We start from the raw sequence: 16,223 nt of genomic DNA, 5'->3' as shown, positions 1-16,223 counted from the left end.
AAGCACCTCCAACTGCCACGAAGCAAGTGCAAGGCATTTAAATGCTTGGGTTGTTCGCAACTCAAGAAGGCAATGGCTAATAGAAGCAGTTCTTCCTTCCTTCCTACAGCTTCATATTTCAACAAACAAAGAAATACAATTTTAGGGTGAGTGAAATTATTAAACAAAATTTCCTTCAGTAATTTATTATTACTTAAATAAGATAATTTGCTGACGCATCCCTGAAGATTTTGTATCGATTCACATTGAGATTTCAAATATGTTGCTACGCCACTGCCTACGAACGTTGGCTCTAACCTAATTCATTTGCCGCAACCAAATTGCGCACACTTTAGAGCCAGAATTGCGCACAAATCTTACTGTTTTGCGCACAGATTTTGATCCAACGTTGCCACTTTGATAGCTTTAAAGTCTGTGCGCAAAACTGTTTTTTATCTTTAGACAAGAAGAGAGGGAGGAATTAGAAATAAAATAGTAAATCTCTTAAGGATAGGTTAGGTTAGGTTAGGTTAAGACGAACAGGCGTGAGTTTTCTTCGAATGCAGTACATAGCTTGTCTACACCTATTCATATTCTTATGTGTTAATTCCTCTACATTTTCTGACTTAGAGAGCTCACTGACAACATCGCCTCATTTTTTGTGCGCAATCCTGTACATTGTGACAGCTTGTCAACGGCTAATCAGAGACCACTGATAAAACCGGAAAAGTGTGCGCAATCCGGCTGTAGCCAATGCATTAAATCCTATGGTAACATTTAAACGTGTTTTAGAAAGACTTGATTTAATTTCTAAGAAAACCCAACCTCTTGTACGAAAAGAGCTATCGAACTATGAGCACCAGAAACTTGACCAAATTTATTTTGCCAAACTTAATGTCCATCCAACTTACCTACAAGTCTCTTGTGAACGCTTTAATTCATGGAAATACTACACTATGCCATGAAAACTAAAGTGGAAGACAACCTGCTGTTTGTATTGGCTCGGTGAGGTTAGTCATTTGCAGAAACCACAAGGCTGCATACTTTTCTGCAGGGAAGTCTTTGATGACTGACACTGGACCAATTGATTTTTCAATTGTGTTTGTTATATAGTTCAGAAATGGTATACTACTATATGCTTTTCAATTGCATTTGCTTTGAGGGGGATAGAAACATCCCTGGCATCTCCCCCCGTTAATTCGCACACTCGCTGTTGCACATCTGATCCAGCGATTGGTCCAGCCAATAGAAAAAGGACAGATTAGGGTTAGGTTAGGTATAGTTTCTTCTACGTAAATCACAAAAAAATACAACAAACGCGCCCGTCTGCTGGGTGGTGTGACAATTCTCCATTTTAGAAGCAACACCTGACCATTTAGCCCATGTGACTGTTCGTAATTAGCCTCGGCGCATGCTCCGATTTGTTGATTGGTTACGTTGATCACCTTCAAAATTTCCCTCACTTGAAATATTCCCCTTCCAACCGGGTTAGGCGAAATGGGATAACCCATTTCGTTTAAAATGGCTGACAGCTGTCGGAACTGACTGACATTACGATAAGCAGACCACGGATTTTTAAGGAATACCAAAGTAGAAAATATATACATAAATATGTAACAATAATGGATAAAATATGTACCTAAATATGTATTATCAAAAGGATATGTAGCTAAATATATAGTATCATAGAATATTGTAATATTAATAATAATCGAGTATCCAAGCAATTTCAAGAATTCTGCTAGATATTTATTTTAATTGAACATATCCAACATAATTTTAAGGACATACAGTACTGGCCAAAAGAGTGTCAACTTTTGGTTTTTTGGCTGTAACTGAGGTATTTATTGCGAGAATTACACAATATTTTCACCAAAACATCTTCAAATGGATTACATTCGACTGATAACCGAGTGGTTCGGCAAACTATGAAATGGTCTACAAAAGAACAAATTTATGTAAATAGAAAGAAAATACACACCATCGAACATAAAGAAATATTGCACTTCAGTTCACCGGGAAAGGTCAAAACTGGCGTTGATCAACACAAAACTAACAAACAGCATCTAGCACTTTGTGGCAAAGCCTTTAGCGTCAATAACTGCTTGGCAACGACGCGGCATGGAGTCGATGAGGTTGTGGATAAAAGAGACTGGTATCTTCTTCCATTCCTCCTCCAACTGAGCAAACTTCTCATCAACATTTCGTGCTCTCTTCCCTGCCAGACAACGCTCCAACTGCTTCCACATGTGCTCAATCGGATTGAGGTCCGGGGATTGGCTGGGCCACTGGAGAACATTAACGCGACGACGGCGGAACCAGTTGCTGATGTGCTTGGAGGTGTGTTTTGGGTCGTTGTCTTGTTGATTTTTTTTTTGATTTAGTTTATTTTACTTCGCGTTTTGTGCCTCTTGGCTAATTTGCGAAGATGGGGATGAGTGATGAAATGATGAAATTGATGAATGGACATTCACAAACAACCAAGCCCGACCGGGATTCGAACCCGGGACCCTTGGCGTCGCAGCGCGATGTGCTAACCACTCGGCCACAGGGTCGGGCCGTTGTCTTGTTGGAGGGTGAAGTTACGGCCAAGGGTTTGGAGAGCAAATGGTCTCATTGTGTTCTCCAGTATGTCCTCGTACTGGAAACGGTCCATAATACCATTGATTCGGCGTAGTGGACCGACGCCATTGACAGTGATGCACCCCCACACCATCACAGATCCCCCTCCATGCTTGACTGTGGGAAGTTGAAACTTGGGATCAAATCTCTGGCCGACAGGACGTCTAATCCACACTATTCCGTCTGTTCCAAAGAGGCAATACTTTGATTCATCACTCCAGACCACATCTTTCCATTCTCTCCTGGTCCACGCCAGATGAGCTTTTGCCCATGCAAGTCTGGCCTTCTTATTCTTCGCCGAAATCAGCGGTTTCTTGACAGGCCGACGTCCATTGAGACCGGCCGCTTGGAGACGACGTCTGATGGTCCTTCCAGATGGCGACAGGGTGGTTGGGAACGATAGCTCCCGAGCAATGTCGGCTGACGTCAGTCTGGGGTTGCTTCTGCTGATGCGGAGGATGGTCCTGTCGACGTGTCTCGACGTGATCCTGGGTCGTCCTATATGGGATTCCTTCACAACACCTCCCTGTTGCTTCCACCGCTTCAGAAATTTCGATACTGCACTTCTAGTGATTCTAAACTGTGTTGCCAGTTCCTGCAGTTTTTGCCCTTGTGCGCGTCCGTTAGCAATGCCTCTCTGCATGTCCGGAGACAGATTCGTGCATCCACGGCGAGTACCCATACTCTGAAAACATAGAAATGTGTCATGATCAACACAAATTGGACAATGTCTGGTACACATTGTTACAATCATTAACCAGCATGGATAGGCACAATAGTTATTTTTCGGCTGGTTTTGTAATTCCTTAATATTATGGTGAAAATGGTACACTTCGACCAAAGTACATGCGTTGAACATCAGAAACATCTTCAACAACATACCATGCGACGTTCATTCTCATTGGATAACATTGGCAAGAGGTATGCGAAAAAAACACGAAGTTGACACTCTTTTGCCAGTACTGTAAGTTGTCCAAATTAAAATTTGAATCACATTTATTAACTCAAGAAAGCACAGGAACGAATACACCAATTTTATCAACTATTAGCACATCGCAAATTATTGTATAATATGTAAATATGTAAGGGAGCTCTTTGTAACTTCCGAAACAAATTGTAAAAAGAAGCATCTACAGAAAGAAGAATCGAATAACTACTTTTGTACTTTTTGTACAAGGAAACATATTGTGTAACGCGCTACGTACAGGAAAGTAGCTTTCTTGTCCACCGATGCCACGTTCTAGGTACTTTGCCTAAACCTAAAAGCGAAACGAAAATACATAACCATTAGGAGGGGGGGGGGACTCCAGCATCATTCTTCAGCCTGTCTTTCAACTTCACAGTCAATTGTAGGTGACCGAGAGCGCTATGCATCTCATTGATTAGAAAATATGACATCACATGAGATACAAATTTTCTTCATCATGTTTCAGAGTTCGAAAATATAGGAAAAAGGATTAAGATAGGAAAAAAATTACCAAATTTTTGTTGTTTTATGTAAAGTAAATTAGCAAATATGTAGAATATGTAATATCCTGGCCAATATGTGAAAATATGTAACAGAAAACGTATGCAAACTCATGTCAGTTATGTAATTCGTTGACATTTTCCTGTTCAAGGTATGTATCTAGAAAGGAATAGAATATGTAATTACATACAAATCCGGGCTCTACTGATAAGCCATTAGGCGAAATGGGATTTATCTTCGGTTTTCTGTCTGTCTTCTTTATTCCCCAGATATTCTCCTATTTCCCTTCAATTTCTTCCGCTCTTTCTGTCTATCTATCTCTGTCGCTCTCTATGTGCGTCCAAATTCATTATATTTATCTTTTCTATTGCCTTGTGTATATTTTTGTTCATCTTGCCTCTTTATTTCTCTTCTCATTCCTTTTCTCCCTTTCTGTCTCCCTTTTCCCCTGTTAGTGTGTCTCACCTCTCTCTTGTTTACTCTCTTTCTCTTGTTTTTTAAAATTTCTTCTATTTCCGTTTTCTCTCTCTCTCTCTCTCACTCTGGTTTCTTTGTTTCTTCTCTTACCTTTCCTCTCTCTCTCTCTCTCTCTCTCTCTCTGGCCTTTTTATTTCTTCTCTTTCCTTGACTTATTTCGCTCTCTTTCCTTTCTCTTTCTCCCTCTCTTGCTTCTTAACTTCTTCTTTTCCTTTATTGTTTCTCTCTTTTTGCTTCTTTATTTCTTCTCTTCAATTTTCTCTCTCTCTCTCTCTCTTGCTTTTATATTTCTTCTCTCTCATTTTCTCTTTCTCCCTCTCTTGATTCTTAATTTCTTCTCTTTCCCTTTTCTCTCTCTCTCTCACTCTGGTTTCTTTGTTTCTTCTCTTACCTTTCCTCTCTCTCTCTCTCTCTCTCTCTCTCTCTCTCTCTCTCTGGCCTTTTTATTTCTTATCTTTCCTTGACTTATTTCTCTCTCTCTTTCCTTTCTCTTTCTCCCTCTCTTGCTTCTTAATTTCTTCTCCTTCCCTTTCCTCTTTCTCTCTTTTTTGCTTCTTTATTTCTTCTCTTCAATTTTCTCTCTCTCTCTCTCTTGCTTTTATATTTCTTCTCTCTCATTTTCTCTTTCTCCCTCTCTTGATTCTTAATTTCTTCTCTTTCCCTTTTCTCTCTCTCTCTCACTCTGGTTTCTTTGTTTCTTCTCTTACCTTTCCTCTCTCTCTCTCTCTCTCTCTCTCTCTCTCTCTCTCTCTCTCTCTCTCTCTCTCTCTCTCTCTTTGGCCTTTTTATTTCTTATCTTTCCTTGACTTATTTCTCTCTCTCTTTCCTTTCTCTTTCTCCCTCTCTTGATTCTTAATTTCTTCTCTTTCCCTTTTCTATCTCTCTCTCTCTCTCTCTCTCTCTCTCTCTCTCTCTCTCTAGTTTCTTTGTTTCTTCTCTTACCTTTCCTCTCTTTCTCTGTCTCACCTATTCTTCCTTGCTCTATCTATCTTTTTCTTTCCTTTTCTCGCGCTCTCTCTCCCTCTGTCTTTCTTCTAGTGACATGTAAACGTGACGAATATATTCCACTTCAGCATATTTTCCCCCATCTCCTCCTTAGAAAATTCTCTGATGTTCCTGAAAGTTCACGTAACAGGCAGACTTATTTCTCTTGCACACGATTAGTCAAACATTTAATTTTAAGAAAATGTACGGTTCCTTCGTCCAGGAAGAAAATCACCAGGATACTAATCTGAGAGGAATTTTTGGAAACCGCTGCCAAATTTTTGCAGCCATGCCGTGATCTCGTACTTGGAATTCTTGGTCTGCTGTACAAGGTGCAAATATAGACATCAATAATTTCACAAGTGGACAGCGCGTTTAGCGACTTCATGTCTTCATGACGGCGCTAGGTGTGACAAAAATGGTCCAGCGGAAATGGAAACACGCGAGAGAAACTTCAGATGTCGGTAACATAACTGTCAATTAGCAGAAACTACTGGGGAAATATCTTCTTAAATAGATTACGCTCGAAGTACACCCTTGGTGTAGCTTACACAAATAGCCACCAGATGGCTCTGTATATTCTATTCTAGCCTGAAGGACAGTTTTGCATCTCGTGCTTAAGATTCAGTAAGAAATTAGAAATACATTTGTACGTGTATTTATCTTGTAAATTACAAAGTTGTTTAATTACTATTTTCAGGTAGCTAATGTGTTTAATCTGTACAGTCATGGTGGAACACTTTTGACGTAAATTAAGTTTTAAGGTTTGAAATGTACGCGTTCTGGTATATCCACACAATCACAATGTCATTATGTGGGAACCCCTTTAAATAAATATTTCTCAATGAAGACTAATTTTGCATTACTCTAATCCGTTACTCGTTGTCGATAATTCTTATTGTTTTCGTACTGTACTTATTTTGTTGTTATTATCATTATTAAGAATATTATTAACCACAGGAGAATGGGTTATGTCCGTAGAGCGTCTGGTAACAACGTTCCCCGTTCTAAGATTTCTAAAATTTATTTCCAAGGGGGGACCTTATTTAACTGGTTAAATTCGTTCCCCCTCTGGTAAATATTGATTTTTGTTTCCCAGGGGATACCATATTTCACGGTGTGATATTCGTTCCCCCTTATAAGATATTCGATTTATATTCCAAGGCGGGAGCATATTTCACTGGCGTAAATCGTTCCTCCCTTAGTAAATGCTTAATTTGTTTCCCAGGGGGGCATATTTCAGTGTGATATTCGTTCCCCCTTATAAGATATTTCGATTTATTTTCCAAGGCTGGAGCATATTTCACTGGCGTAAATCGTTCCTCCCTTAGTAAATGCTTAATTTTGTTTCGCAGGGGGGCTATATTTCAGTATGATATTCGTTCCTCTTCTAAGATCTTTCGATTTTATATCCAGGAGGAACCATATTTCACCAGGTGATATTAGTCCCCCCTCCCCCGATAACCTCTTTCCAAGTTTGTTTAGCAAGGAGACCATATTTCACGTGTAATATTTCACGGTGTGATATTTGTTCCCCCTTCTAAGTTTTTTTCAAATTTGTTTCCAAGGAGGACCGTATTTCCCTGATTAAATTCTTCCCCCCCCCCCCTGGTAAATGTTTATTTTTGATTTCCCAAGGGGGACCATATTTCAGTGTGATATTCGTTCCCCTTCTAAGATATTTCGGCTTCTTTCCAAGAGGGACCATATTTCACTGGTTAAATTCGTCCCCCTCCCCTTAGTAAATGTTTTAATTTGTAGCCTCATGTCAATGGTTTTCTTACAGGACCGTAGTTTCGGGGGGGCGGACCAAATATTCGTTCCCCCTTGCTGTGAGATTTGGTCCAGGGGGACCATATAAACAATGACACGTGGTTCGATCCCCAGGCTGGGTAATTTCAATTGGGGAACCTTTCCACCAATGTCCGTGCATGACGCGGCTCAGGAGATCACCCGGCCTCCCCCTGAGGGCAGTCCTGGGCGGCAGGGGGAGTAAAAGCAACAAGAGCATGGTGCTCATCACATCACCATCACCTCCACAGATAGCCGAGGTTATGAGTGTGTCGGGCCTTACCTCCACAACCCTCAAATGAATTCACAGCAATGTTCCGTAACAAATACGTTGATGCGAATGATGCAAGAAGAAAGTCGTTCTGGTTTAAGTCTGGTTTATTTTTGTTTCTCTTTCTCCATGTTACTCATCTAGTGCTCTTACGGTGGTGCCATCTATCTTGGAAAACATCCATATGGACTTTTTTGTTCCTTGTTCTATCAGGAATCATCTGCTGAAATTTGTCCCCATTGTTTCGAATCACCCTGTATATAGAGGTCAATGATATTATCACAGTAATGTAAATAAGTAAATATACTCTCGGAGGATGTGCGAGGAGGTTCTTGGCCTGTTTTATTCATAGCGAATGTGGTTCACTTCAATGTGGTTTTATTTAAATCACATTGATTTAATTCGAAATCACCTTAAAGAAATAATTTAGAGAATAATGTACATATGGAATTTGTAGATACAGGGTGTACACAAAGTGTCTGGCACGTTTCAATTATGAATAAATCAGAGACTAATGAAGATACAATAAACTGGTGGCAATGACAGATAGATAAACTAAAAAAAAAATGTCTTGTAGAGGAAAAGATCTAAATATGGGCCCTCCTTTTTATTTTGTCATTTTCGGAGGGGAAAAAATAACATATCAAGCACCTGCCTTTAAAATGCATATCTATGAAATATATACTTAAATGTAATAGCATGCTAAAGTATAGAAGGTCTCCATTTTTTTTTAAAAAAAAAAGCAATTTCCAAGAAATGGTAAAATGGTGTATGTCAAAATTGTGATCTAAATATGGGCTACTAGTGGTAATATCACAAAAAGCAATTAACATTTTAAAAAACAGTCATTTATCGCTAAAACAATATAAAATTCATATTTATGAATAATCTGTTGTTTTGAAAATCACGCGGGATGGGAAAAATCGAAGTTAAGAGAAACATCCAAATATTTGTTGAAAATGTGATCTCAATATTAGACCTCATGTCATAGCCCATATTTAGACCATCACGCTATTTCTTCTTCAATTTATTTTCGCTCTCTGAGGTACATATTTCTCAAACAAATCATGGCATTATGAAAGCCCACATTTGTTTTATGTTCCGCTAATATCATAACCTATACAACGCAGATGAGAATTCAGAAAACGCTGAGTTAAAACATATCCGCACAAAGTTTTCGGAAGTCGGAATTCTATAACAGCGTCCAAGACCGAAACTAACCACCACTTTCTCTTGCGAATTAGCGCCGCAACCTTTGTCCTTGACAGATTACCAGTTCCTATAGCCTCTGCCAAGCTGCAGCACTCGGGAGCGCTGATAACTCTAAAACCCATATTTAAACCTTCGCCCATATTTAGACCTTCTCCTCTATCAGTACACTTCTATGTGTGATCAATTTGTCTCACGGAGAATGTCAAGACGATAATCGATTCTTTCACACATTCGGATCAGCATTTCGACATTCACAGTAGATATCGTGTTATTTATTCTGGCTTTATTAAATCACTTTTGTTGGGCCTCCCTGACGGCGTAGTGGTATCGTCGTCGCCTTGTAATCAAGGAGTCCCGGGTTCGATACCCGGTGGAGGCACATAGTGGTTCGGATCCCACTTTGAACTGTAGGTCCAGTCCCGATTAGCCTTACTGTGCATAAAGTGGACTTAAAACACAAACTTAACTTAACATCATCACTTTTGTAAGGTTTGTGAACATTGTTCGTTGTGTTTCGAACGAACGCTTGCCGGGAAAATGAATTTGCGTGGTGGTCCGACTTCTTGGCCCACGAGATCACCCGACAAAAACCCTATTGAACTTTTCTTCTTTGGAGATATGTGGCAGAAATTTGTGGGAAGCAGAAGTGATTAACATATGAACTGAACGCCAGGATAAACAACGCGATAGCGACTGTGTATGTCGACATACTGACTCGAACGTGGGAAAAAATCGATTATCGCCTTGAAATTCTCCGTGCGACAAAAGGAGCACATACAGAAGTGTACTGATACAGGACATAAAACTTTTTTTTAGTTTATCTATCTATCATTGCCACCTGTTTATTTGTATCTTCATTAGTCTTTGATCTATTCATAATTGAAATGTGTCAGACACTTTGTGTACACCCGGTATCAGAATCACTTTTGGTGAAAGTACATTAATGACGTTATCATTGAATTATATTTATTAGGCTCTAAAAAAGGGGGAAAAGAGGAAACAAATATATGTACTTATGGGGTGAAGTTCATGCGAAAGGAAATGTAATATGTAAACTGAAAAACACTTAGGCCTAAATTTCTCTTGATTTAAAATTCAATAATTTTTATGGGCAAAAATAGCAATCAATTTGTGGAGAATAATACACAAAATACTAATCATGTTAAACCGCGAATGGTGTGGAAATAAACATGGTAGCTGACATTTTGCTATCATTAAAATATCTCCAAAATTCAGTTACAAAGACCATAAAATTGTTACTAATACATAGTACATCCAGAATGTTTTATTTTCACTAAAGGAAAGGTTACTGAAATTATTTTAGTTTCATTAGCCCACTCAACAAACATTTCCATAGATATAGTATCAGAAACAGAAAAATGTATATTTTATTATTTGCTTTAATCAGACTGTTCAAATATTTTACAGGCCGCTTATTAGAAAAATACCTTTCTGTAAAATTATATATATATATCTTATGTACAGTGCCAAAAAAACATACAAACAAGTTTAAGCAATTTTTTACATACAAGAATCGATTTAACTAAAATATCATCAAAAATGATTTGTTTAACGGACTGCCATGAGAATAGGCGGATGGGCAGAATTGCGCTGGTGCCACATATGGGAAAAGCAAAGCGAGGGCGGGACAAAAGTTGCTGGTTCCAGCGCACTGTGTGACAACGTCAACCGGGCTGCGTTGCCTTGTTCGAGAGTCAGACCGACTCTCTCCGGTGCAACGAGATCTTTCATTCTCTTAAACCTCCGAACACGCGGGGTTGTACTCCGACGTGGCAACAGCGCGAACTTCTGCCACCCGCCAAATTTCATGGCCGTGCGTGTAGGTGTCTAGTTTTAGTTCGTGTTGAAAAGAGGGAGTGATATGTAACGTTTTATTTTTATCTTGTTTCAGCACACGGTGTCGCAGCAATGTGTGTGCCATCGTGACCAGCAGAAGAGAACGTACTCCGTCCTCTCGGCATATGCCAGAAGCAACCACAACCACCACCAGCAGGAGAACACCAACAACCACCACAACTCCAGCCACCACAGAGAGTCCTCGCCCTTCTGCGAAGCCGCTGGCTCGATCGTGTGGCCAGAACATCCGTTCCGTGGTCGACTGTCGTCTGTCTCCAGCGCCCAGTCTCAACCAGGCTCCAGAGCCGGTACCTTGAGGGCCGTGGGCAACTCCAGGACAATGGCTGGAGCTCGGAACGAACAGCCGAAGAACGAAGAGACGTTCACCGTAAGTGCAGCCAAAGAGGACACTAAGGGGGAGTTGGTTAAGTGTAAGTGCAAGTGCCGAACATGCGAAACGTGCGAGGGCAGACTTAAGAAGAACTCGGTGGGTGTGCTGTCCAAGTTTAAGGTCCTCCCCAGGAACCACTACCTCAGGCCTGTGCGTGGGCTTCAGCCGAGTGTCAAGAAGGGCACCCATCAGTGTCACGGATGCAATGGTGACTGCTTGGAGACCGGGGACCATGTGACCCGGAGGGATGAGGCGGGGAGGAGGGGGTGTGCATACAAACTCGCCAGCCACATCAGTGTGGACAGTGCAAAGAGTACGAACACCATTAGCAACAGCAGTCTTCAGGATCTTGACGATACAGAGTTCACGGGATCCGAACTGGCTACCTACATGGGGGAGCTGAACGAGAGGAGTGTCCGCTGACAGGAGGAGGATCCCGAGAGGATCATTGTTGGACGAGAAACGAGTGTTTAGCAAAGGATGCTAGGAAAAAACCTCGCCGAGCAACACTGCGGCTGCTGTGAAGAACTTACCATCTTACAGGGTTTTTTTAATGAAAAAATTCCCATGCTGAAGTTTGGTAAGAGGGAATTTTGAATGAAGAATTTTCCATCCTAAATATTGGACATAGGGAACTTTTAAGAAAGATTTTCCCAACCTGAAGTTTGGTCAGAAGGAATTCTTAATGAAGAATTTCCCTTCCAAAATTTGGGAAATTTTCCAGATTTGAAGTTGGAGAGAAATAATTTTTAATGTAGAATTTCCCATCCTAAAGTTTGGTCAGAGGGAATTTTTAATAATTTCCCATGTTAAAGTTTGGTAAGAGGGAAATTTTAACTTCCTATTTTTAAAGTTTGTAAGAGGGAATTTAAAATGAGGAATTTTCAATTTTTAAAGTTGGTAAGAGCCAACTTTAAATGAAGAATTTTCCATCTTAAAATTTGGTAAGAGGGAATTTTTAATGAATGTCCCATCTTAAAGTTTGGTAAGTGAAAATTTAAATGAAGTATTTCCCATCTTAAAATTTGATAAGAGGGAAATTTCAATGCAGAATTTCCCACCCAATAGTCTCATAAGGTGTAGTTTTTATTAAAGAACTTCTCTTCGTAAAGTTTGGTAAGAGGGAATTTCTAATGACAAATTCCCCATCTTAAAGGTCAGTAAGAGGCAATTTTTAGTGAAGAATTTGCTATCCTGAAGCTTAGTAAAGGGGGAATTTATGTGAGCAATTTCTCGTCTTAAAGTTTGGTAAGAAGGAATTTTTAATGAAGAATTTCCTATCCTCAAGTTTGATCAGGACGATATGAATCTCAAATGCTCTCATTTAAAGCAGAGAAAGGTAAGTTAGTGCTTACTTGCACTCTAAAGCTCTCTATTAATGCTGTAATCTATAAGACGTGTCTTTAATCAAGAGCTGGATTATCCACGCTCATGTGTTACAGTATGTACACATTCGATGCGAGTCTGGTACCTGACGTCACAGAGTTGGCTCCGCCCATTAGCTGCTTTCCATTGCTTTGCGCATATCTCTGCGCATCTTCAAAACTTCCAAGCGTGACAGCTTCGTTTTTTTTTAAAAAAACTTTTCAATAATAAATTCTTAAATGTTATTAGCTTTTACGGGCTTATCCCTTCTCTTGTATTATAATCTCTACATATATGTATAGGGCCTCCCCGATGGCGCAGTGGTAGCGTCGCTGCCTTCTAATCATGGGGTCCCGGGTTCGAGGCACAAGTGGTTCGGATTCCACTTTAAACTGTAGGTTCAGTCCCGATTAGCCGTACTGTGCATAAAGTGGACTTAAAACACCAACTCAACTCAACATATATGTATAATTAAGTCTACGAAAAATTACGCATGCATTATGTTTTTATTAAATTTGTATAACTTTTAGACCGAGTTCTGATACACCAAAGATAATTTTGTTGTTTAGATTTTCAAAGGAGAAGGCAAACATGACACCGATTGTCCTAAATCAGTTCATATTACTTATTCACCCACGCCCATCGGCATTTTGTAACAAAATTATTGTAATCAGTCCATTTCAACACTTTTTTGCACTAATTACAACTTGTGTCATATGTAATGACATACAATCTAGTCGAATGTTAAGCGTTCTTGCCTCTGATGCGAGCCGTCCCGGGTTCGATTTCCTGTGGTAGCTCCAATCTCATCCATTTATCTGTATTGTGAATTGACCTCTCATCCATTTATCTGTACTTTGAACTCACCCATTTATCTGTACTTTGAACTCACCTCTCATCCATTTATCCGTACTTTGAACTCACCTCTCATCCATTTATCTGTACTTTGAACTCACCTCTCATCCATTTATTTGTACTTTTAACTCACCTCTCATTAATTTATCTTTACTTTGAACTCACCTCTCATCCATTTATCTCAACTTTGAACTCACCTTTCATCCATTTATCTGAACTTTGAACTTACCTCTCATCCATTTATCTGTACTTTGAACTCACCTCTCATCTATTTATCTCTACTTTGAGCTCACCTCTCATCCATTTGTCGTGTTGATAGCACGGTGAGGACTCCTGTCTCTTAATCTAGAAATAGCCGGCGGACTAATTTGAAGAGAACTAATTGTGTGCTTGACTTTTGTTATTTAGCATCGCTTCTCTGCCACTTTTGGCTAATCGCGGCAATGAGGATGAGTGATGACATGATGAAATTGATGAAGGGACACTCACAAATAATGCCCACGTCGGAGTTCGAACCCGAGACCCTTGGCGTCGTGGCGCGCTGTTCTAACCACTCAGCCACGGAGATAAGTCTTTGAATAAGAAAACAATAAACCAAAGCTTATGCCTTTTCAACACAACAAACGTTTGGCAATATGCAAGGCATGAAACGAGACAGAAACAACGGAAACTAAAGTAACCTAGTTTCTAGAGTGTTTACTAGAATAATCTTCAACGCCCCATTACTTCAACGTTGTTCAGACATATTGTTGAACTATCGTAAATATCCTTCGATTGGTCACTACAGAATTTCTTCTTCTAGGTTCGACAGCCAGAATCTTAACACTTTTCTAGAAATTAAAGAATAGTAAAAATTACATGAAAAATACATGGATTATAAATAATATTATAAAAATAGCAGTTCCATTATTGCATAAATATAGTAAGAATCAAAGGCACTGGTTTGATACGAGTAAGACTAAAATTGTATAATTTCGCCAGGTTGCACACAGCATCACCTGTAACACGAAAGGAGAAATCATTGTAATATTAATAACATTTCAAAGAGTGATAAAATTAATAAGGAAAGAAGGAAAATTGAATAAGTTAGGCCTAACATTTGCCTATGCTATGACACATATCTCATTCATTTATCTTTGCTGTGTACACGCCTCTCATCCATCTATCTGTATTGTGAACTCACCTCTCATCCACTTATGTGTATTGTGAACTCACCTCTCATCCATTTATCTGCATTATGAACTCACCTCTCATCCATTTAGCTGTACTGTGAACTCACCTCTCATCCATTTATCTGTATTGTGAACTCACCCGTCATTCATTTATGAAACATTCTCGTAAATTGTGACGTGCTGCTGTCTCTTCTGAACACAACATGCGACACAAACAAGCAATTCCCAGCCTTCAATCTTTTCTTCAACTATTTAAGGGATTATTGTAGAACTTATGCACATATGGATATCTGAAATGAAAGGATTCTGCATCTTTCTGTAGCAGTGGCCTTGGTCATCTTGACTGTAAACTTCTCATGCTTTCTCTTTCATCATTTTCGAACAACCCAGGTGAAGCAGAACAGATAAGTCACTCCCATCGCGAACTTACTTCAACTGTCCTTTCTGGGACAGAAATCAAACTAGTTTTTGGTGCAATTACATTATGATGGAACACAACATAGCAATGGTAGATACAAGGGGAACACAGAACACTCGCAGTGCAACACAGATTGAAAGATAAAATTTAAAAAAATGGTACTTAACGTAACCTGGGCCATGGGCTCATCTGGGTCGTGGGCTATTCTGCGCCGTGGACTTTTCTTTAAGGGCGAGATCCTGCAATGTAAAGTTTGCTTCTCTGGACTAATTCTTTTTTTGGAAATAACTCACAATAGCAATGCTACACCATGTCTGGATCCTGTACTTCTTGGAGCCAGAATAGTCTTATCCCAAAAGAGATACAAAATGTTCTTATATATATATATATAGGGTGATCGAAAAGTCCCCGAACCCAAACTTCAAATTTTTTTTTCGCCGGTCGTTATTATGATAATGTCAAAATTTCTGTGGAAGCTGGTTTGCGAGGGTCTTGGCTGTACACGACACAAGAGATGGCGCTGGGGAGTGGCGCTAGCAGTCGTGGCGAGGAAATGAACTACGAGCAGTGCTGGTAACAAAATAATCACGCCAGTTGCAAGGATGACTTTGTCGGTGGAAGAGGATTTTTTTTCGAAAACCGAGTGAATTCTATTGTGTACCAGGACATTATACAGCAGTTTATCGCGCTTTTGTACGCCGATGAACGAGATGTGTGGTTGCAACAAGACGGGGCAACATGCCATACGTCCAATGCCACCATGGCAGTTCTGCGTGAATTTTTTGATGACCGCCTGATTTCATCAGGGCTTTGGCCGGCAAGATCACCTGATTTAACAACACCCGATTTTTTCTTGTGGGGTCACAGTTTAGGTTAACTGTTGGTTTGGTTTACCTGATTATTTTGTTACCAGCATTGCTCGTAGTTCATTTCCTCGCCACGACTGCTAGTGCCACTCCCCAGCGCCATCTCTTGTGTCGTGTACAGCCAAGACCCTCGCAAACCAGCTTCCACAGAAATTTTGACATTATCATAATAACGACCGGCGAAAAAAAAATTTGAAGTTTGGGTTCGGGGACTTTTCGATCACCCTATATAAGAACATTTTGTATCTCTTTTGGGATAAGACTATTCTGGCTCCAAGAAGTACAGGATCCAGACATGGTGTAGCATTGCTATTGTGAGTTATTTCCAAAAAAAGAATTAGTCCAGAGTGACTAATATAAGTGACTTTATGCTGGTATGTGTAAATATTACAGCTACAAGCTTTGAATATTTGTTTCTAAAATAAATGTTTTGTGTCTTTATCCATAGATGGTGCAATTTTACAATAAAACATACATTCCTTGTAATATGTTTCT

The 16,223-nt window shown here is 39.7% G+C and overlaps 1 protein-coding gene across 2 annotated transcripts in view; it reads left to right on the top strand.

Annotated features, from left to right (window-relative positions):
- The window catches only part of LOC146003748 (pyrokinin-1 receptor-like), a 172,439-nt gene extending 157,261 nt beyond the window's left edge, over positions 1-15,178 (top strand). For both annotated transcript variants that reach the window (XM_083142151.1, XM_083142150.1), the window contains exon 3: positions 10,717-15,178. In XM_083142151.1, coding sequence (XP_082998277.1) covers positions 10,717-11,475 — 759 coding nt within the window. In that variant the 3' untranslated portion in view covers positions 11,476-15,178. The remainder of the gene's footprint in view (positions 1-10,716) is intronic.
- Positions 15,179-16,223: the final 1,045 nt, after the last annotated feature.

The sequence above is a fragment of the Lepisma saccharinum genome, chromosome 20 (assembly GCF_977018435.1).
Source record: "Lepisma saccharinum chromosome 20, izLepSacc3.1, whole genome shotgun sequence".
NCBI classification, from domain to species: Eukaryota; Metazoa; Arthropoda; class Insecta; order Zygentoma; family Lepismatidae; genus Lepisma; species Lepisma saccharinum.
The sequence above is the reverse complement of the archived record's forward strand: the minus strand, read 5'-3'. Positions and strand labels throughout refer to the sequence as shown.